The 23325-nt window shown below is 40.8% G+C and overlaps 1 protein-coding gene across 3 annotated transcripts in view; it reads right to left on the reverse strand.

The window, feature by feature from the left end:
- Positions 1 to 6598: 6598 nt before the first annotated feature.
- Positions 6599 to 23325, reverse strand: part of SH3BGRL (SH3 domain binding glutamate rich protein like) — a 64369-nt gene continuing 47642 nt past the window's right edge. For all 3 annotated transcript variants that reach the window (XM_075940773.1, XM_006130453.4, XM_075940774.1), the window contains exons 3-4: positions 18091 to 18171; positions 6599 to 11687 (exon numbers count right to left, since the gene is read on the reverse strand). In XM_075940773.1, the coding sequence (XP_075796888.1) occupies positions 11655 to 11687; positions 18091 to 18171 (114 nt within the window). In that variant the 3' untranslated portion in view covers positions 6599 to 11654. The remainder of the gene's footprint in view (positions 11688 to 18090; positions 18172 to 23325) is intronic.

Raw genomic sequence — 23325 nt, forward strand, 5'->3', positions numbered from 1 at the left:
TTGTTTTTGGTTTAACTGATTCTTTTCCATAGGTGGTACTACCTTGTATCTTTCTTCCACCAAGGGACAACAGTGCATCCTACTGCTATAACCCATAGAATTACTTTAATTCATAAATATTTTAGAGTGCATCTATATAAAAATCTGAGGATGACACCATGCTGGGAGAGATAGTAAGCATTTAGGACAAGAGAGAGAACTAATTCAAAATATTTAGTAACAATTGATTAAGTGGTAATACTGCTGAAATGGATCTGGGGGTTACAGGTGGCCCCCGACTTGTGACGCGATTGGTTCCTGGGGAAACGTTGCAAGTCAGGGGCATTGTAACTCGAACCCTCATAGACGCCATGTGCCATTGTAAATGTGGGCTGAGGACTTAAGTTGGGAGTTTTCGGCCCCTTCTGCACTTAACAAAAATTATTGTAAGTGCGGGGGGTCGGAACTCAGGCACCTCCTGTACAGTGAATCACAAATTGAGCCAATGTAATGGGGTTTCAAGAAAGGCTAATAGGAATATTAACAAAAGTGTTGCATGTCACAGAGGACATAATTTTATTGTATAATTAGCATGGGTCAGGCCACAGAAGGGGTACTATGTCCACCTCTGGGCACCATACTTTAGGAAAGATGTGAACAAAGAGCAATTAAAATAATAAAAGGTTTAGAAATCCTGTCCTATAAGGAAAGTTTGAAAACTGGACATGTTAAGTCTTGAGAAAAGAAGAGTGTGTGTGGGGGGTGGGGGGAAATCTGATGTGTTATAAAGAGGATAGTGATCAGTTCTCCATGTTCCCTTAAGATAAGACAAGAAATACTGGGCTTCATCTGCAGCCAGGAAGACTTAGGTGAGATATTGGGAAAAACATTTTTTTAAATGTAAGAGTAGCTAAAGCTCTGGAATAGCCTCACTGCCATTGAAGTTGTTAAAAACAGATTGGAGAAACACCTGTCAGGGATGAGCTAGGCTTACTTGGTCCTCAGAGGCAAGGCCTGGTCTTAATCTCTGAAAGTTCCTTCCAGCCTATTTCTAGGATAATCTTGTTCCCAGGCTGATATTCTGGCGGTTTCATTAACTGACCTGTGACCCTAAATTGAGATAATAAATGAGATAAAATAAGCTTGAATTGATGATCTGCAAGCTTGTGATAAAAAGATAAACTTTGTAAAATGTTACTTTTATTGTCCAGGATATATAATATTGCTCTTTTTCATTTATCAGTTTCCTCACACTGTTCATAGTTCAAGCAACTTTAATGGTTAGACTAGCTACTCTACAGGTCTTGTCTTCACTAAAAAACCTAAGTTACCTTTTGTAACTGATCTTCAGGATGCATTGTTCATGCTCATTCCAACATGGATACACGCATGCCACATGCAGTGTCACTGAAAGATTTTCTTTAGAGGTACCTGCAGTGTTGGCTGTGGAGCCTCAATGGTACAGTCTATAATCCCCTACTGACCCAGCTCCTACTCAGTCCCTTCTTGCTGGAACATTCTGACAGGAAAGGAAAGAGGGTTTGGAACGGACACAAGAAACACAGCTTGAAGAACAACAGTTATGCAAGGTGACTGTTTTTTCTTTGAGTGATTGCACATAAGGAACTCATAGAATCAATCAGAACATTAGAACTGGAAGGGATCACGAGAAGTCATTGAGTCCAGTCCCCTACCCTCATGGCAGGACCCAGCATCATCTAAACCATCCCTGATAGACATCTATCTAATCTGCTCTTAAATATCTCCAGAGATGGAGATTCCACAACCTCCCTAGGCAACTTATTCCAGTGTTTAACCACCCTGACACTTGGGAAGTTTTTCCTAATGTCCAACCTAAACCTACCTTGGTGCAGTTTAAGCGCATTGCGTCTTGTCTTATCCTCAGAGGCTAAGGAGAACCATTTTTCTCCCTCTTCCTTGTGACATCCTTTTAGATACCTGAAAACTGCTATCACTTCCCTTCTCAGTCTTCTCCTTTCCAAACTAAACAAGCCCAATTCTTTCAGTCCTCTCTCATAGGTCATGTTTTCTAGACCTTTAATCATTTTTGTTGCTCTTCTCTGGACCTTCTCCAATTTTTCCACATCTTCCTTGAAATGTGATGCCCAGAACTGGACACAATACTCCAACTGAGGCCTGCAGAGTAGAGCGGAAGAATGACTTCTCGTTTCTTGCTCACAACACACCTGTTAAAGCATCCCAGAATTGTTTGCTTTTTTTTTTTTTTTTTTTTTTTTTTTTGCAATAGCATCACACTTGTTGACTTATATTTAGCTTGTGGCCCACTATGACACTTAGATCCCTTTCTGCAGTACTCCTTCCTAGACAGTTGCTTCCCATTCTGTATGTGTGAGATTGATTATTCCTTCCTAAGTGGAGTAATTTGCATATGTCCTTATTAAACTTCATCCTATTTACCTCAGTCCATTTCTCCAGTTTGTCCAGATCATTTTGAATTATGACCCTATCCTCCAAAGCAGTTGCAACCCCTCCCAGCTTAGTGTCATCTGCAAACTTAATAAGCATACTCTGTATGCCAATATCTAAATCGTTGATGAAGATATTGAACAGAACAGGTCCCAAAACAGACCCCTGCGGAACCCCACTTATTTTGCCTTTCCAGCAGGATTGTGAACTCTCTGACAACAGTTATCCAGCCAGTTATGCACCCAACTTATAGTATCCCCATCTAAGTTGTACTTGCCTAGTTATTGATAATAATAGCATACAAGACCATATCAAATGCCTTACTAAAGTCTAGATATACCATGTCCACTGCTTCTCCCTTATCCACAAGACTTGTTATCCTATCAAAGAAAGTTTTCAGATAGGTAACAGCCAGCATGGATTTGTAAAGAACAAATGCATGTCAAACCTATCGCCTTATTGTCTTCCTGGTGTTTGCAGATGAATCCCTTAATTACTTGCTCCCTTATCTTTCCTGGCACAGAAGTTAAACGGACTGGTCTGTAGTTCCCTGGGTTGTTCTTATTTCCCTTTTTATAGATGGGCACTGTATTTGCCCTTTTCCAGTCTTCTGCAGTCTTTCCCGTTTTCCATGATATTTCAAAGATGATAGCTAAAGGCTCAGATAACTCCTCTATCAGTTCCTTGAGTATTCTAGGATGCATTTCATCAGGACTTGGTGACTTGCAGACATCTAACTTTTATAAGTGATGTTTAACTTGTTCTTTTTTGTTTTATCTGCTAAACCTACTTCCTTCCCACTAGTATTCACTGTGTTAGGCATTCCTTCATCAGACTTCTTGGTGAAGACCAAAACAAAGAAGTCATTAAGCATCTCTGCCATTTCCAAGTTTTCTATTACTGTTTCTCCCTCCTCACTGAGCAGTGGGCCTACCCTGTCTTTCGTCTTCCTCTTGCTTCTCATATATTTATAGAATGTCTTCTTGTTTCCCTTTATGTCTGTAGCTAGTTTGAGCTCGTTTTGTGCCTTTGCCTTTCTAATCTTGCCCCTGCATACCTGTATTGTTTGCTTATATTTATCCTTTGTAGTTTGTCCTAGTTTCCACTTTTTATGTTTAGATCATGCAAGACTTCCTGGTTAAGCCAAGGAGATCTTTTGCCATACTTTCTATGTTTCCTACGCAGTGGAATAGCTTGCTTTTGGCCCCTTAATAATGTCCCTTTGAAAAATGCCAACTCTCTTCAGTTGTTTTTCCCCTTAGTCTTGCTTTCCATGGAACCTTACCTACCAGCTCTCCGAGCTTACCAAAATCTGCCTTCCTGAAATCCGTTATCTCTCGTTCTCCCTTCTACCATTCCTTAGAATCACGAACTCTCAGATAATTTCTATGATCATGAAATCATAAAGTAAGCTCTTAGTGAAGACAAGGCAATCTGTAATGTTCACCCATTAGCAGGTTGACTTAACACCTACAGGAAAACTACTCTTTAATGTGATCAGTTAACTTGATTGGAAACTACAAACTATTTTCTCTTTACTAAGATTTTATACTGAGTTAGCTAACTAGATTTAGAACTCTCAGAATCATAGGGCTGGAAGAGAACTCAGGAGGTCATCAAGTCCAGTCTACTGTCCAAAGCAGGACCAACCCTAACTAAATCATTCCAGCCAGGACTTGGTCAAGCCGGGACTTAAAAACCTCTAGGGATGGAGATTCTACCACCTCCCTAGATAACCCATTCCAGAGCTCTGCCACCCTCCTGAGGTATGTCTACACAAAAGCATTATTTCAGAATAACATCAATTGTTCTAAAATAACTGTAAGCGTCTACACAGCTAGCCCGTTATTTCAAAATAATTTCAAAGTAACAGGCAGCTTATTTTGGCATTTGCACACCTCATTCCACGAGGAAGAATGCCTCTTCCAAAATAGCTATTTCGGAATAGCAGTAGTGTGGAAATTCCAATGCTGCTGTTTTCAAATAGCTTCTCCCACAGGTCATTCAGAGTAATTACTCCCCAGTACTTCCTGGACCTCAAAATCAAGGTATCACATCCACATTAGGGGAGCCTGCCTCAGACTAATTTCCAGGCTTCCCTATAGTGTGGACACACTATTTCAAAATAAGCTATTTCAGAGTATTTTTTCCGAAATAGCTTATTCCAAAATAATTGTACAGTGTAGCCGTAGCCCGAGTGAAATAGTTTTTCCTAATAGCCAAACTACATCTCTGCCACTGCAACTTGAGACTAATGTTCCTTGTTCTGCCCTCTGCCACTACTTAGAACAGCCTCCATCCTCTTTGGAGCCTCCCTTCAGGTAATTAAAGACTATTATCAAATCCCCTGGCACTCTGTAGACTAAATAAGCCCAAATCCCTCAGCCTTTCCTTGTAGAAAATGTGCTTCAACCCCTTAAATTATTTTGGTTGCTCGCCACTGGACTCTTTCCAATGTGTCCATATCCTTTCTGTAGTGGGGTGGGGGGAGAGGGGGCAGTGGATTCAACACTCTAGATGTGGCCTCACCAGTGCCAAATAAAGTGGAATAATCACTTCCCTAAATCTGCTGGCAATGCTCCTCCTAATGCAACCCAATATTCCATTCACCTTCAAGGGCACACTGTTGACTTATATCCAGCTTTTCATCCAATGTAATCCCCAGGTTCTTTTCTGCCCAATGGCTGCTTAGCCCGCCAGTTCCCAGCCTGTAACAGTGGTTGGGATTCTTCCGTCCCAAGTGCAGTACTCTGCACTTGTCCTTGTTGAACCTCATCAGATTTATTTTGGCCCAGTTCTCTAATTTGTCTGCCCTCCAATGTATCTACCCCTCGCTTAGTGTCATCTGCAAACTTGCTGATGGTGCAATCCTTCCCATCATCCTGGTCATTAATAAAGATGTTGAACAAAACCGGCCTTAGAACCAATCCTTGGGGCATCCCTCTTGAAACCAACCGCCAACCAGACATCGGGCCATTGATTGTTACCCATTGAGCTGTACAATCTAGCCAGCTTTCTAGCCACATTATAGTGCATTTATCCAAGGCATACTTCCTTAACTTGCTAGAAAAAATTATGTGGGAGACTGTATCAAAAACTTTGCTAAAGTCAAGGTATATCACAACCACTGACTTCCTCATATCCACAGAGCCAGTTACCTCTTCATAGAAGGCAATCAGGTTGGTCAGGCATGACTTGTCCTTGGTGAATCCATGTTGACTGTTCCTGATCAGTTCCCTCTCTTCCAAGTGCTTCAAAATGGATTTCTTGAGGATTGCCTCCATGATTTTTCCAGGGATTGAGATGAGGCTGACGAGTCTGTAGTTCCCTGGATTGTCCTCCTTCCCTTTTTTAAAGATGGGCACTACATTTGCCTTTTTCCAGTCATCCAGGACCTCTAACAATCTCCACAAGTTTTCAAAGTAATGGCCAAAGGTTCTGCAATGACTCATCTCTTTGGGCTCTTCTTCGCTGCAAATTTAACTAGAGTTGTAACTCCACTTTTGCCCCTAACATGAATCTTGTCCACATACAAAAAACCCTTAAGAACAGTGGTGCTTTGAACTCAGCTGGCTTGGCCTATTAAGAGGATTGTAGTCTAAAGGTTTATTATAGCTTAGCTACTAACAACCACTGTGTGGCATGGATGCAAACTGGCTGTAATTGAGTGCCTCTAGTCCTCCAATAAGTTCTCCCACATTTCACTGGGAATATATTTATAGAGCAGTTCTGTTTATGGCAGGGCAAAGAACCAAGATATTTCCCCAAAAGGCTTAGCACCACATCCAAGAGACTACAGTGCTAGTGTGGACACAGCAGCTGTACTGTTATTTTGCAGAATGACTGTTTTCACTCAATGTAGACTAACTTGTGAAGACATAGCCACAAAGTTTACTAACCTAATAAATTGCTAGCAAGGACTCCTCTACACCCAAATTAAACATGGATTGAATTAGCAAGACATTCCTCAGAGGCATTCCTGTTCACAGTATATTTCCATATAACTTTGAGTAATGAGTACAAGATTCAGAATTGCTTCAGCAACTGGCTGAGATTATAGAAAATATTTTAAAAGGAATGAAAAACTTTGTGTACATAAAAGTTTATTATAGTGTACCCCCCAGTAACCTGAAATGGCAGGTAAAGTAAACATTAAATGCAGACATAACACTTTTATAGTTTTGTTGGAATTCATTTTTATTGAAGAGCTTTGCATTTTTGAGTAACAATATTCTGTGCATTTAAGACTAACCTTTTAAAACAGTAAACAAAACATGAAATGAATTTGTATTATACAAGTGAATCAATAAGAGAAAAGCAAGTAGGGTTCCTTGTGCCAAGAGACCACATCAAAAGACACTTTTCCTAAATGACATTATGGATCACTTATTAAAACACAAAATAATGGCAAGTGTGCATGGAAGATGCATTTAGGTCTAAACACAATATTCAAAGATATCAGTAACTGTGATAACTGCTCCCAATTCTGCTTTATTTAGTTTAGAAACAAGAAAAGTTCATCCTATAAATAGATATGTAAATATGCCTTTCTTCATTCAAAAACATTCTTTAAAAGCCCAAGCACACACAAATAAGAGTTTAACTGAAAACACACGAATATAGTTTGGAATTCTGGTGACTCCCTGTACAGTACAATTTATGGTTGGGAATTCAGTTTAGTGCTTCTATAGCATCCAGTAAGAAGATAACTAGCTGGTTTAATAACTGAACACATAAAGCACAGACTCTCTGAGGACTATCATTTGGTTACTGAGTCTACCAGCCAGCTCAAACATTACAACTATAGTGAATTAAGGCCCAATCCTGGAAATTCTCACTTCTATAAAGCAGTCTTCTGTAAGTCAGAATTACTCACATAGGTAAGGATAGCAAGACCAGACCCTTAATATGTTGTTTCCTGATCTCCTGAAAAAGGATTATTTACCAAGGAACCTCATTATTGTCCTTGATTCAAACTCAAAACTGCCATTGAACTCAAGGACTTTCACATGCATACGGATAGCAGGATCAGGCCCTAAAGCGAATAATTTTGTAATTATCTCAAAGAGTAGATATAAATACAGAATCTCTAAATAAAGGTTAATATTAGATTTCTGTCCCAGCTACTTAGTATCACTGCAGTAATCCCCACATTACAAAAATGTTGTTTTAGTTCAATGTAATGTTGAACATGTGACTCACTGTCTCTCCTGCAACCAGTATGAACATATTTGTCCCACTGTTATAGATATAGTCAACCTAGATCAATATCCATAGTGGCAAAGCAGGCTAGGCTGTCTTAACAAAATTCACCACAAAAGGTACTGAAGCTCTTTCCATATACTATAAGATCAGTGGGTCTAAACCTTTCCATGCTATTTTATCCCTTTCAGAAGTCTGATTTATCTTGCATACCTCTGAGTTTCACCTCATTTAAAAACTACTTGCTTACAAAATCAGATCTAAAAAATACAAAAATGTCTATTATTGAAAAATGCTTACTTTCTTATTTTTACCATATAATTATAAATCAATTGGAATATAAATATTGTACTTTTCAATGTATAGTATATAGAGCAGTATAAACATGTCATTGAGTGAAATTTTAGTATGCCACTGACTTCACTAGTGCTTTTTATGTAGCCTGATATAAATCTAAGCAAATTTCTAGATGAATTGATGTAACCCCTGCAAAACAGCTGTGTAGTCCCAGGGATATGCCTACACCTGGTTGAGAACCACTGATCTAGATCAACTGGGTTCAATATCAGTTTGGAAGAGTGTCGATGTGGGGTAGGATTTGTATTTGACACCTAGTTTCTAACACAGATCATTTGAATGTCTGGATATATCGAAGAGATTAATTATCTTAATTCCAGCAATGAGGCACAAAACTATTAACATAATATAATAACGCGGGGACAGGGAATGTATTAATTTTGGCTATTACAGAAATTTTAAAGCAGCTCTTTTGGTTGAAAACCCTCAGAGTTGCTTGGCAAGTTAAAAGGAGAGGACCCCTTCCATCACTGAAAATACCAAGCCTCTTGTCCCCCCACAAAAACCTCCCCACCCAATCCTTATATAATGAGAAAACATTGAACAATGTTATTGGAATGATACATTAACAGTTGATAAGAATGAAATAATTTGGTGCCTTGTCCCTTTACCTTCTATACAGAAAAAAGACAGGGACAGAAAGAAATGATCAAGTTCTTCTTAAGCTGCAACATCCATAATTGACCTAAAAACATAGTAATGTGAACCACAGAACCAACATGTTTAGAACATCACAAAAGTATTTTCTCTCACTCCAAAAACTGCATACATGAAATCTATATTAGTATTTATGTGAGTTCTACATATAGGCCAAAACAAGAAGAGCCCTCTTAGATATTTTTCAGTTTGTGTTCATACTTTGTCCCCCAGACACTAGAAGAAATAAGCCAGTCCCTGTATTAACACTGCTTTCTGAGGAAAGCAGATGCAGTTGGAGTGTTATCATAAGGCAAAGAGGGGATAGAAGGGGAAACTGACATTGCTTTCTTATAATTTGGCAACTTTCTCAAAGATCAGAAACAGAAATGACCTTGTTTCAAAATGTTTTGTATCACTGAGCTAACAAAATTTGGCAATCATTTTCAAATATAAACTTCTTCAAGTAATGCACGCAATTCATAAAAAGGAATGCTATGTTTACATAGGAGAAACAGTGAATCAACAGGCGTATAGCAATCTGTGTGGCAAATTCCATTTTCTTCACAAAACTCTTTTCAATATTCTTATTCATTTCCTCAAACTTGTCTAGTAGTTCTAGGCATAAAAGAGATACTGCCAAATAATACCAGAGATCTTATATAGAAAGACTCAGTCATGCTGAATCATGAAAAGCAGAAACTTGATTTAAAATAAAAATAAAACCCACAATAATAGTCCCTTTGTCTCCCCCACCAACAAATAATAGTAGGCTGCTAGAGAGAAAACAAAATATGCTATAGGTTCATGCTGAAGATTAGGCAACATTTAATTGTCTTACTTTCATTTAGACAGGGACAAGAGTAAGATCTGTAAGCAGAAACTACAAAATGTCTATTCGCAGTCTTACAATTAGAGAAACATGGACTAAAAGATAATGTAATAGCTAGTTTTCCAACACCATTACAGGTTGCATCCTGCTCATGCCGAAATCTACAGAAATTTTGCTGTTGACTTATGTGGGAGCCAGACTGCACTCACAAACAGTACAAGGGAAAACATTTCTCTGCTACTTAAGAAGTGTTGATGAAGACACTTGTAGCTGGGGAAATGTAGAGCCCAAAAGAAATACACTGGCAAGAGGAAAATATTTAAGTACTCTATTTTAGCATATAATTAAATCTTTACTTGTGTTAGGGTGCGTCTACACTGCACCCTTACCTTGAAATAAACTATGCAATTTGCGCTACACAAATTGCATAGGTTATTTTGAGTTATTTTTGAAATAGCTTATTTAGAAATTTGGTGCTTTTCAAAATAAAGCGCTATTCCAAAATGTCCCTTAACCCTCGTAGAACGAGGGTTACAGGGACACCATAATAGTGTGCTCATTATTTCAAAATCTATTTTGAAATAATGGGTTGATTTAAAGATGCAGAATAGCTATTTAGAGATACTTATGGTATCCCGAAATAGCTACGCAATGTAGACATAGCCTTATTAATTTTTGGTTCTTAGAATTATAAAAATGTTAGGAAGCATTTTAAAGCACCGCATAACTTCTATTACATCAATATACGTAACTGCGTGGCCATGATATGCTACAGTTTGAAAGTGGCATAAAACCTTTATAAGTCCTTTGCTGAGCTATACCACCAATTTCTATGTTGTTACAAAGCAGAAGAAAATAAAATGAGTGCTATAGTTTTAGAATGCCTCTTCAACTACCGTAAAAGCTACCTAGGACGTTGATGATTGTTGGAAGTAAGAGTGATTTATAATGTGGAAGATATGTTTAAAAATCATACATGTAAATTTTAAAATTACTCCTTACCACTTCAGGTGCACATATAAATAGGCCTTCATGATTTTCCAATGGATGGCTATAATATGCAGGCTGTGTGAATGCCCCTTTGCCAAATATCTAATCTAAGGCATAGAATGAGTTAATATTGCCCTTGCTGAATTCACCGATGCTGTTCTTTAATAGGATTCATTAATTCCATGGTAATACAATTCTACTTTTAAAATGTGAAAAAATGCCCCCTCCCTTTATTACAATACTTCTTACAATTCAAATGTTTATTTTCCATTCCCCGCATGAAAAACTGCTCTTTGCAATTAATGATGATTAGAACATGCAACCAAATATCTAAAACTATAAACAGTGTCAACCTGTAGGATAAGAATATTATACTAAAAGCTTAAGCTCTTGCACATGTAATGAAATGCCATTTCTGGCCATTTTGGCTTATTTATGACAGTGCCTAGGAATTAGTGCATATTTCACTGAAACGCACTAAATCTTGCACACAAACCTTTAATTAGGCAGCTATGTGGTGAATGTGCCAATGGAAATGTTATTCACTGTTCAAATTCTTTTTTGTGGAAAGGACCCACATTGGTCACTTAAATGAGAAATATATGGCAACATTTTTTTTTTAGAACTGTACAATGTGTCACAATACAATTTCAAATCCTAATTTTACAAAAGAACAAGCATTATAATTTCCACAAGCAATTACCAGGATCACTACACATCACAACACCTACAATTTCATTTTATATCACAATTTAAAAAGACATTGAGAAATTACTATATTTTTGTATTGTTCAATATCATTTGAGGCAATTCAGGCACTAGTTATCGGATAAGGTTTTATGTTGTTGCTTGTTTTCTCCTATGTTTATATAGCTTTATCTCCAGATGTAAGTTTATCTGCATAATTAGTACTAAAATATGTTTTAAGTTTACAAAAATGGATGCAATTGCCCAGACATAGTTTAAACCACTTTAAATCAATCATTCCAATTCAGTTTCCCATGCTTCCAACTTTGCAAAAGCATCTTCCATGCTACCCTAATGTTTTCATGTTCATTGTGTTCAAATTCATATTCATGTACCATGGATGCTGCAAGCACCAATCAAAATGTTAGGAATTAAATCTATTTTTCCTGAAGCAGAGACAATTTTACAATTTTATAAAAAGCTGTGAACGTTCCCTTTACAGAACATTTAAGGCAGTTGAAATTCATGCTTGCTGTTTTGCCAGTGCTTCAGCTTCCTGAAATAATAAAATAAGGATTAGTAAATACTTTATCAAAGATAGCAATCTGTATGCATTTTTGTTACAAGTGAACATCTGTGTTACATGAGAAAAAAATTCCAGTGAAACATGAGGCCAAAAGCAAGCAGTCCTGATCTTGTAAATCAAATACAAATCTCTCATTTCCTTGCTGGGGCAGGGTCCTGCCATACATTGATTAGAGCCCACACTGGAGTGGTAAGTATCCTCAATTTACACAGAATTCAAATGGAAACTACAGGTATATCGAAAAATTCACGTTTTCTCCTATTGCATTTTCTAGACCATTATTAGGTTTTGTTTGCTACCCAAATAGTGTATTAAAAGTAAAAGATCAACATTAACATATTTTCTTTTGTTGTTCATGATAGGCTGCAAAAAAGATTAAAATATTGTTAAAAGTCTTAACAGACTTTTTGAAGCATGATAGGTACATAAGATGTTGAGAGAGAAATAATTTTGTATAAAAGGCATGAAAGCAATTTCATTATGGAATACAAAACAGGTTCTTGGAGAGATTTAATCTACCATCTAAATGAATACTATGGAATGAGTAGTGGATAGTTAACTTTGTCATCACAGAAACAATGTAACAGAAGTCAGCTAAGCTCTAGAATTGCTTAGTAATGAGAAGTTTCCAAAGAAATGTTTAAAAATATACCCCACGTCATCTTGTCTTCAGTGTTCAGAAGGAATGGGAATAAAATGACAAAAACAGAGGGAACACAAAAGGAGACTGTTACTTTTCTCAACATCATTTTTGCCATTGTCATTCTTATTTCTTAATAAAAATGAAGATTAAATTAAATTAGATTTTAATGCCAACCAGAACCGCTATAAGTTTCTGAGGTTCAGACTTCCAAGAGCTTAGCACTCAGGACCATACACCATTGCACAATGTGCTAAACTTTTCTGAAAATGTGGACATTTATTTCAGTGCTTAAATGGGAGCAAAGATCTTTTGAAACTTCAGCACTACATCCTGAGCTTGAACAATTATGTCCATTTTACAAATACTGTACACAGTATAAGTAAATCAATACTCAGAAAGAGGAAATCTATGTACAATTTGTACAGTTTTCCTCATGATAAGGCGGGTCTGCCTATGGTGGAAGAGGCAGCAACTGCCTTGAGGCTTGGTGATTCAAAAGGGTGGAGGCTGCAGCTGGAGCCCTGGGCCCTTAAATCACTACCAGGGCATCACGTGGTGCACTCCAAGCAGCAATGAGGGCTGCAGCGCAACACCCCTTCTGTGTCCCTTCTGGGAGTGCAGAGCTAGACAACCTTCCTTACCCAGGAGCCCACAAGTCTGTTGGCCCCCTGTGTGAAGGAGAAGAGAAGAGATACAGTGACTGAGTTCAGCCTAAAGGGAGTATGTGCCCCGCATATCTCCATTATCTTAGAATCAGTAGATCGTTCTGGGTGTTTTGGAAATTTGCCTACATATCAAATCTTATTCCCTTTAAAATCAAAAGCATGGGAACAGTTCCCTCTGATAACTCTGATGGCCACATGTTACAGGCAGGAGGGAGACAGCATCAATCACGTAGTGGTATGGGAGGCATCCACACAAAGTTTATTCAGTGGGGAGGTGGCAGAGAAGGAGGATGAGAAAGGAGCAGAGAGGGAAAAGGGACAAGAGGACAAGGGAGAAAAAAGATGCTCCATGTTTTCCAGAGGGTAGTGGCATCTCACATGGCAGCATGAAACAGATGAAAGGTGTAGTGCTTCTTGTCAGTTTCTAACTGCTCTCTCTGGCCAGATGCAGGCTTCTGAGGAGTGCAATCCAACTCTCCAGGCATCACAGATCAGACTTTCAAGAGCAGGGAACTCAAAACATCCCTCCCATCAAATAATGCCTTTGATAGTAAATACATTGCCCTATTTCTTTCAAAGGTTGTCAACTTCCTGTCCCATCTCAGGCCCAATCCTGCAAGATATTTAGAAGGGACTCAGATCTTCAGAGAAGTGGGGTCCCCTGTTTGCCAGCTCTTCCCTTTCAAATTTTGCGGTAAAGTTAATTTCTCCCATAATTCTGTACATTGAGCACCCTTTCAGTCTGTCTCAAACACTGAGTCATAACTTTAATTTTCCACATCAGGCATGCATGGAAGAGACTGACACCCCTAGACATCTGGGCAATTAATGTACCAAGCTGTGCATATTGAATGTATTATCTGTAGGATCATGTATTTCCCTGAGTGTGCAGAGCACTAAACAAATCATTGACAGTTAATAAATAGCTATTTGTATTTCTAATAATGTTGCTTAGGCTTGGATCCTACTGCTATTCCCTTTACATAACATCCCTGTACTGCTGACAAACAAATTCTCTAAATCTCTTGTGGAACACAGCAGGCATGCTGTCAAAACTCATCTCACTCAGAAGGGTGGTAGGCCACTGCTCTGCTACCTCTTTTCACTTATTACATAACACTGCACAAAAGAATTATGTAGATAACAATTATATAATTCCCTCCAGCCGTAAAGATGTTTTCGTTTTCTGGAATATGCTGAAATCCAAACATTTTAAGATAAATTTCTCATTTTGGCCAAAAGTCAGGCTGACAGCAAAAGGAAAACAGCAGGTCTATGTGTACTAAGTTACATAGCATAAGGGTTGTCTTCATTTACTAAATGGTCACCTGAAACTTAGGAGGCACTATAGAGATTAAATAAATAACGCAATTGCACCTGTTTCTCTTTTTTAAAATGATCTTTTCTTTCCAATCACCCTTATGACAGTATCAGGCTGACAAATGGCTGTGCCAACCAGGTTACATGTTCTCTTTCACAGCAGTTATTATTGGTGAAAGACTCAAGTGGGTGGGTAGCATCAGATATTACACTTCTACACTTCTATATAACACATCAGAGACAGAGGGATGGATCCTGTAAGGGGCTAAGTGCCCACCAGTCTCACGATTTCATGGGGAAAGGAGCAGGTTTAACACCTTCCAGGTTCAGGCTCAGATTGAGCAATCATCTACTGATTCACATTCAGTTCACTGGCTTCAATGGGGCTGCATGGCTAGAACAGAACAAAATTTGTCCCAGGCTTTTCTGTCAGTCTGACTGACCGCCTTTGGGGGGAACATGAAACGTGAGGCTGTGCACGGACAGAATTCAGAGCCCATGGTGTGTAAGTGAGTGCACAGGAATTCTCTGCTCCACTGCAGACATGACACACAGCAAGTCCTACAGTGGATGGATCTATCCAGTCTGGCTACACAGCAGCAATGCACTGGTTGCACTGCAAGCAGGGACCCCAAACCGTGCAAGACTGAGGGCCAGGATTTGCCATCAGAGGTTTTTTTTGCATAGACAATTGATGCAGATATGAGTGACTGGGGCTAGTTTTTATGTATTTGTCTAATTTGTACAGATTCTGCAGATGCTCCTAAAACCTGACATGGCTGCATTTAAAATATTCCTGAGAAATTTAAATCTCTGCAGAATGGAGCATTTCAAGTAATCTAATTCATAACTCAGGTGTACCCATGTAAACAAAAAGGCTGGTACCGAAAACCTTTGAGAGTGACTCTCAGATCCTAATGCCCTCCAGTAAAATATGTGAAGAATTCATATCCTATTGCATCAACGTTAAGGGAGGAATTCAGTTTGGTGGATCTGTATTACAGCAACCCACATTATAAATGGTAAAGAAAAGATGCAACTACAGGTAATGGAGGGTGTGGAAGAAAAGAATATTCTAACATTGATTTACCTATGGGCAAAACTGTTGAAAAAACAACTGAGCAACATATTCAAGATATGTTCCATTATAAATCTTAGCAGCTTATTTATACAAATTGCTTTTTGGCCATTGTTTCAATTTCTTTTCCCCAGAATTTCTAGTGAAATTTATGGGATGGAAATTCCTCTGAGCAGGGATTGTCTTCCTATGTGTGCATACAGACGACACTGTCCAAAGTCAAGAGGCATCATTATATAGTGACTGATCTAGCTCCTATTTCACTCAACAGGAGCTTTACCAATAACTTACATGGAATCAGGATTGGGACCATCATGAAGTTAACAAAACCAGTGTCAACTACAGATGTTAAAGACTAGTCGACTATCTGATAAGTATTTGCTTATCAGATAGTCTTTTGACTAGTCGATTCCCCCCCTCCCTTGCTGCCTCTATGAGGTAGCATTTCAAAGGGGCAGTGGAACCCAGGCTCAGCTGGGGACTCCCCAGATGATCCCAGGCTCCACACAGAATTTCCCCAGAATCCAGGGCGGGTTCCGGGGAAGTACTGGGCAGAGCCCAGGATCAGCTGGGGAATCATCCGCTGTCCCTGGGCTCTTAGCGGCATGCAGCATAGCACGGAGCCTGGGGTCAACGGGGGACTCTGGGTGACCCGCTGGGGACTCTTGTGCATTTCAAAGTAGGTATCCGCATGCAGCTCAGAGTCAGTGGGACTTCCCACTGGCCCCGGACTGTACACCGAGTTCTGCTTTTCTCCTTTGAAATGTACAAGAGCTCCAGCGGGGACTCTTGTACATTTCAAAGGAGGAATGCAGAAGTGCCCATCGATTAGTCGATGGAAATTCAATAGACTTGTCAATTAACCACACTTTAACATCCTTGGCATCAACTATTACAGTAACAAGTATGTGCACTGAATCATCCTAGGCTTGGGGGGAAGGAGCAAGTCAAGCCTCTTGGTGAATGCCACATCCTCCAAATAAATGGACACATAATACCCATGTATGTGAAGTAATGTCCATGTTCAAAGCAAAAGTCTTTGTAACGTGAATGTAAGATCCACTGGAATACACACACAGAGCAACCACAACACATTAAGAGACAAAACATGGTATTACTTTTTGTGAGTGAACAAAAACAAGAGAGCAATGAATAGGCTTCCTGCTTTCCCAATGGTCTGTCAGTTGCTATACAGGCAGCTTGCCTCAGTCTCCCTTCAGTAATTCACAAAAGGATTCTCTTACCTCTCCTTAGGATCTGGTTTTATAGTCCCAACATTCAAAATGAAATATGCACAAAAAGTCTACCCATAGCTTTAAACTGAATACAGCACCTCTTGGGGAATTTTGAGACAGTACAGGCAGTCCCCAGGTTACGTACAAGATAGGGACTGTAGGTTTGTTCTTAAGTTGAATCTGTATTTAAGTCGGAACTGGCGTCAGCCACTGCTGAAACTGATCAGTTTCAACAGCGGCTGAATCTGGACGCCAGTTCTGACTTACATATGGATTCAACTTAAGAAACCCAGGTGTCCCCAAGTCAGCTGCTGCTGAAACTGATCAGCGGCTGATTCCAGGAAGCCCGGGGCAGAGCAACTCTGCCTCGGGCTTCCTGTAGTCAGCCGCTGGTCAGTTTCAGCAGCAGCTGACTTGGGGACGCCTGGGGCAGAGCAGCTGGGGTGCTGCCGGGTTGGTACAGTAGCGCCAAGGAGCGGCGCTGCGGGACCAACCCAGCAGCGCCCCAGCTGCTCTAACCCAGGCGTAGGCAAGAAAAGCCTGGCCTGCAGGGGAAGGGGGGGGGGGCACTAGCTGACCAGGGAGACGGGGAGCAAAGCCTTGGAGCACACCCGCAGCGGGCGTGCTCCAAGGCTTTGCTCCCGGTCTCCCTGCAGACCAGAGAGACGGGGAGCAGCTTTTCTCGCCCCGGAGGACGGGGGCGGCGGGACTGCAGCGCATCTGGGCATCCCGCCACTCCAGTCCTCCGGGGTGAGAAAAGCCCCGTTCGTAACTGCGGATCCGACATAAGTCGGATCCGCGTAACTCGGGGACTGCCTGTATCACCCCGTAGCTGTGTGAGGAACCTCCTTGTTCTCATAAGCCATTCTCAGCCTTTCACTGCTGAGGCAACTCCCCATAAGTTTCTAGAGTCTGTTCTTCCTAGCCCTTTGACATGCAGGCCCAAACCTTTTCTCCACTAGCAAAGGGTCTCGAGGTGTTTCCTGTAAACTAAATGTTTGGGAAACAACTCAGGAAAGATTCAAATGTCAACCAGCTGATTAGCAGAGTGCCAGAGTTGGCAGCTTTTGTTTCTAATGGTGGTGCATATCCTCACATGCCTCAGTATGTCTGAACAACAAAATTTATTCCACATATGGATGGAAAAAATGAGAGAGAACATTGGTTGGTCTTCTGCAAGAGCTTCGAGCTCATTGCAATTCCTCTGCCACAACCTGCTTTAATTTTGCCTCCTCGAACACTCCCTACAATTCTGCAACTTCCTGCTGCTCTTTACAGTGAAATCATCTCATGCCTTCTGAAGTATGCCTGCTGAGTAACCAGGGTTGGCTGGTCCTGTGGCCGTTAGTCTGTAAAGAGCTAACCACCCTGTGATAAGAGTGTAAATAAAAGATGTGTGCTTTAGTCTGAAACAATACAGAATAGTACCTACCTTTGAACCAGGAGGAGCAGTCAAGCCTAAAAAAGCATACACTGCATTATTCTCTCTAGCTTCGAAGAAAGCTTCATAATCCTTCATGGAAAAAGAAAGAGAGAGTGAGAAAGCTTATGAGCCATCCAAAATAATAATAGCAGTTTGATACAGCTTACCTAAGCCCACATTGAGCAAACTAAAACTTTTCAGGGTCTAAAGCACAATTCAGAGGGTCAATTCATATTTCTAGCATTAATTCTGGTATCTGACAGTAAATTTAAAATGTAATACTTGAGAAACATGCCAGGATGGCAACAGGTAACTACAGGCAGACATAGTGAAAGCTTCTCCAGATGCCTTGATTCTAACTGGGAAGCACCACATCCATGACAATTCTTCAATCCTGGGTGGGTCAGTTGTTAGTGTGGTAATTGTACCAGATGGAGGCAACAAATGCTATGGTACGGACATCTCTTCACAAAGACAAAGCTGAGCTCCTTCAGGGTGTTTCATCACGGAAGATGTTAAAATTGTGTAACTAATCTGAGACTGATTTCAAACCCATTATCTGAAAACGGAAAGCTACACTGCTTCACATTACTAATCCTCAACCCACAGCCTCGCCATTACATTGGCATTGTTTTTAATTATTTTGTGTATGCGAATACACAAAAACAAGTAGTCTTCCCCACTTGGAAGGGCAAGACATGCGTTTACACATTACACATGTATTGGTTAAGCTTGCTCTGAGGTAAGCTCAATTAATGCACTAGCCCAGTAAACACTAGATGTCTCTGCTGCAATGGTTGGTGCTCAATTAAAGTTACAGCACTGCAAACACTAACACATCACAGCCACGTCTAGGAAGGAAAGGGGAGGTAGAGAATGGGGAGTAAAACACCATGTTCTGCTTTCTGTATACTTTGTGTTTCTGACAGTCTGCCATGAGCACAGAGACTCTATGCAAGAGCTACACAATGAAACTGGTTTTGGCAAGCACAGTTGTTAAACGCTGGCTAATCAATGTTTAGGAGGTTTGCATAAGCTACCTGTCATTTTGATTACCACACACATGCCTAGCTCTGCTTTCCAAAGTCACATTACAGACCTAATGTAGGCTTTTTTCTCCCCTTTCTCTGCCTTTTCACTGAAGCTGTAATACTGGTTTCCTCTGCTTCTGATTCTTTTGATGCAAGAACTCCTGGCAAGCCATCTAGCTGTGGAATGCCAGTAATACAGAGAATGCTGAGTTGTGGGTTGAAGTTAGTGAGGGAGCGGCCATTGAGGGCAGGCTGCTTCACATGTCCCTCCATCTACAGGGAGAAACATGAGCTGAGCTGAATGAGAATGCTGGAGACTGCAGGTGAATGCCGTGGACAGGAACATCATATTCAAGAGGCTCTGTGGCAGTTGGGAAGAGAGGACAGAACAAGGAAATGCGAGTTTAAGTTAACTGGAGATTGGAAACTTTGATGGCTGTAACATTTGAACATTTAACTTTCAGGTTTTAGTTTGTTAAAGAAGCTGTCGAGATTTGTTAAATCTTCCCTCAAGCCCTTAGCCTGACATGCTGGAGTTGTTTGATAACAACAAGTGTTTTGTTTGTCCTGTTTGTGCATTGTCCAGTGATCTGACTTCTAGCACAACTACTAGGAAAGCAATCATTTCAGCTATAGAAGTGGCAAGTTACACAGAGTTTATAATCATACCTTTTCTGCTGTTCATGTTGTACATGTATGCAGAAGAATTTGCATCCCAGATAAAATAAGCAAGTAACAAATACCAATTCATGATTTACAGTGGAACTAACAAACAGAAAGGTAGGGGTGCACGTGTAGCTTAAGTTTCTACAAACTGAATTCCTGTGATTTGGATCAAGCTATCCAAGCTGATGGCATCTTTCCTAATAACTGCCAATAAAATGATCACTCATGAGAACGTTTGCAGCAAAAGAGTGCTGCTCTCTTGGCATTCCTCCTCCAGTTGATGATTCCTTACACATAAAAAGAAACAACATCCATCTTCTTTATCTCCCTTTAACTTCAGTGAAAGTTGGGCATCTCATCACCTGGTAGGATTAGGATCAGAAAGATACTTTAGACCAGTAGATTAGAGTACCAGAAATCTCCAGCATGATGGGTAGGAAAATCTGCCCTATACTAGGGATGTTAATGTGTACTCGTGCACGCAGTTAACTCATAAGCCTGGACTCATCAGTTAACCAGCATGGTTACACACACACACCCCCCACCCACCGACCTGCCGTCTCTGCATCAGAGGCAGTGGGGGGGGAGGAGGAGGGAGCTGTTAGGATAGGGATGTTAGTGAACAGTCAAGTGGAATACTCAACTACTCGCTCTCTTCCCCCGCCCGATGCCTCTAAATGAGAGGCAGCAAAGGGGGGGAGGGGGGACAGAAGCCAGTGCTGTGGGGAGCTGGCTTAAAAACGGGTTCCCCCCAGAACCGTCTCCATGGTACTGCCTGCCCCCTCCGCATGCTGCCTCTATTGGGGTGGGGGGTGTTAGGAGAGGCTGCTATGAAGTAGCCTCTGCCTGCGGTGGGCTGAGGCTCGCCATGGGCAGAGGATGGTCTGGCAGCAGCCCCTGTCTACAGGGGTCTCAACAGGGGGCCCGGCAGCTCTTACTACAATTAAACTGCAAAGCTGCAACATGAGTGGCACCCAGAGCCTGCACAAGCCAAGACTGCTCAGTCTCGGCTCCAGCCGGCCCCGGGAGCTACCCTCCCGCCCCACGCTGTGGCTCTGCAGAGTGGCCCCTTATCGACTAAGAGTGTAGTCAAATTTCAACTACACGATTAACCAGATAATTAAACATCCTTAGTGTGGGGAGCTGGCTTTTAATCCAGCCTGGCATGTGTGCAGGCTCCCATGGAGCTGCCTCCATCTGCCCCACTGGCTCCCAAAGAGGCAGCAGCATGGGGGGGGAGGGCAGACAGGAGCCCATGCTCCAGGGGAATTGGCTCCCTGCAAGTACCAGCTCCCTCCTGTCCCCCTGCATGTAAACATTTCACCACTAAACATTTCAACAGTTGCACATTTACACAAATACATATATTTTAAGATCCCTACCCTATGCCACTTGATGCATTACATCATTTAGATATGAGAAACATAGCAAATCTTCCTTATCTGGATTTCAGTAAAGCATTTAATATGGTATCACATTGGGAATCATTAAACTGGAGAAGCTGTTTAGTACAAGGATTGTAAATGAGTAAGTAATTGGGTAAATAGGAAACAAAAATGGATTGTGTTGAATGGAGAATTACTGGGCTGGAGAAAATACTACTAGAAATACTATTTCTAATAAGCACTGTGTTGGGTGCTCAGTTGGAAATGACAGAGAAGGATAAAGATCCGGGTACGTTAGTTGGCCACAGGATGATGAACAACCAATGTGATGCAGTCCTAAGACGTATCAAACAAGTTATTTTCAGTAATGAATGGGAAGTATTAATTCCATTGCACAGGTGAGCGGTAAGCCCTCATCTAAAAAAAACAATCTACAGTTCTGGTCATCCATGTTCAAGAAAGATGAATTCAAAGTAGAACAAGAGCTAAAAGAATTATAAGGGGAACAGAGAACCTATTTTATGAGAGGAGACCACAAGGAGCTTGGCTTGTTTGACTTAGCAAAATGAAAGCTGAGAGGAAATACAATGGCTCTCTATAATTACGTCAGAGGGGTAAACTCTATGGAAGAAGAGCTTATTTAAGCAAAAGGACAAAACTGGTATGAGTGCAAACGGGGGGGAGGGATAGCTCAGTGGTTTGAGCATTGGCCTGCTAAACCCAAGGTTGTGAGTTCAATCCTTGTGGAGGCCATTTAGGGATTTGGGGCAAAAATTTGTCAGGGATGGTACTTGGTCCTGGTGGGAAGGCAGGGGACTGGACTAGATGACCTTTCAAGGTCCTTTCCAGTTCTAGGAGATGGGCAATCTCCATTATTTCTTATTTCTGAGTATAAAATGGCCATTAATACATTTACGCTGGAGATTAGAAAAAGATTTCTAACCATCAGAGGGGTGAGGTTCTGGAACAGCCTCCCAAAGGGAATAGCTAAGATAAAGAACCAGCCTAGTTTAAAGAGGATTCATTTATGAAGGTGTTGCCTGCAATAGGAGAGGAACTGGTTGTGATGACCCAAGTAGTCCCTGCCAATTTTAGTCTCTAAATAGAGGATTGATAAGGTCTGAGGAATGTAGCAACGCCTCTCTGGATAACATACCACCTTCTTCTTGATCTGCTACATTCACATACATTGAAAGCGACATCAGCAGGTGTCTCTAAAATCTAACCTAAGGACACTTACACAACTGCTTTGCACTTCTGTGCTACAAAGCTTTAAAAATTTCCTTGTAAGAGGATGACTTTGGGATCTTCAGCTTCCTCCTATACTAAACACTGGGATCCATACTGTAATGTGCAAGTGAACTTATCTCGCTCAGTGGGAGCAGAGGGTGCTCAACAGTTCCAGGAGAGCTCAGCACCTTGCAGGAACAGGCCCATCATTCCAAGACTTCACCACTGCATTATGAAACTTGAGTGCCTGAAGTGTCAGGGGGCCCTTCCACATATCAAACACTGTACAACTTCAGTGCAGCACACAGCCCTGCCAGTCTGGGTGCTCCTAGTGTAGTATTTTCATTGCCTGAACTAGAACATGATGAAAGAGAAAAAGTCATGTTGTGATATCCCTGAGATTTTAGGATCCAAGCACCAGTGATTTGGGAGGAGTCAGCAATTAAAGGTTAAGGAAAAGAGATGGCTAAGGGCTTTAATTTCATTTTAACCTGGAGGGAAATCTCCTATTCTCCTGGAGATGGGGACTGATTTTTACTTAATGTTTTTTTCTAGAGCAATCCATGTAGTTGCCAGTAAGGCCTTCTCTCTTGTTTCAAGCTCGCTCTTGCTCTCTTCTTGATATATACATCACACTTTCCTTCAGGCCTGCTCTCCCCGGCTCTGGCAGCTAAAGACCAAACTGGGCTCACCATAGCCTGTAGTAAATCCAAAGCCTAACTATGGGCAGCTTACCAGAGGAGAGAGAACTGAACACTCAGATTGTCTTTTGTAGAGGACACTGATAGATGTCCTGGAAAAACCTTTGATTAGTACACAACAAATTACAACAAAATACAATAAGCAAATGCCACCAAGCCAGGAAGAAGCAAAGAACGGTCTATTATCAATTACTCTGTAATTCTGTGCAACCCTCATTCTGTACATGGAAC

The sequence above is a fragment of the Pelodiscus sinensis genome, chromosome 13, assembly GCF_049634645.1.
Source record: "Pelodiscus sinensis isolate JC-2024 chromosome 13, ASM4963464v1, whole genome shotgun sequence".
Lineage (NCBI taxonomy): Eukaryota > Metazoa > Chordata > Testudines > Trionychidae > Pelodiscus > Pelodiscus sinensis.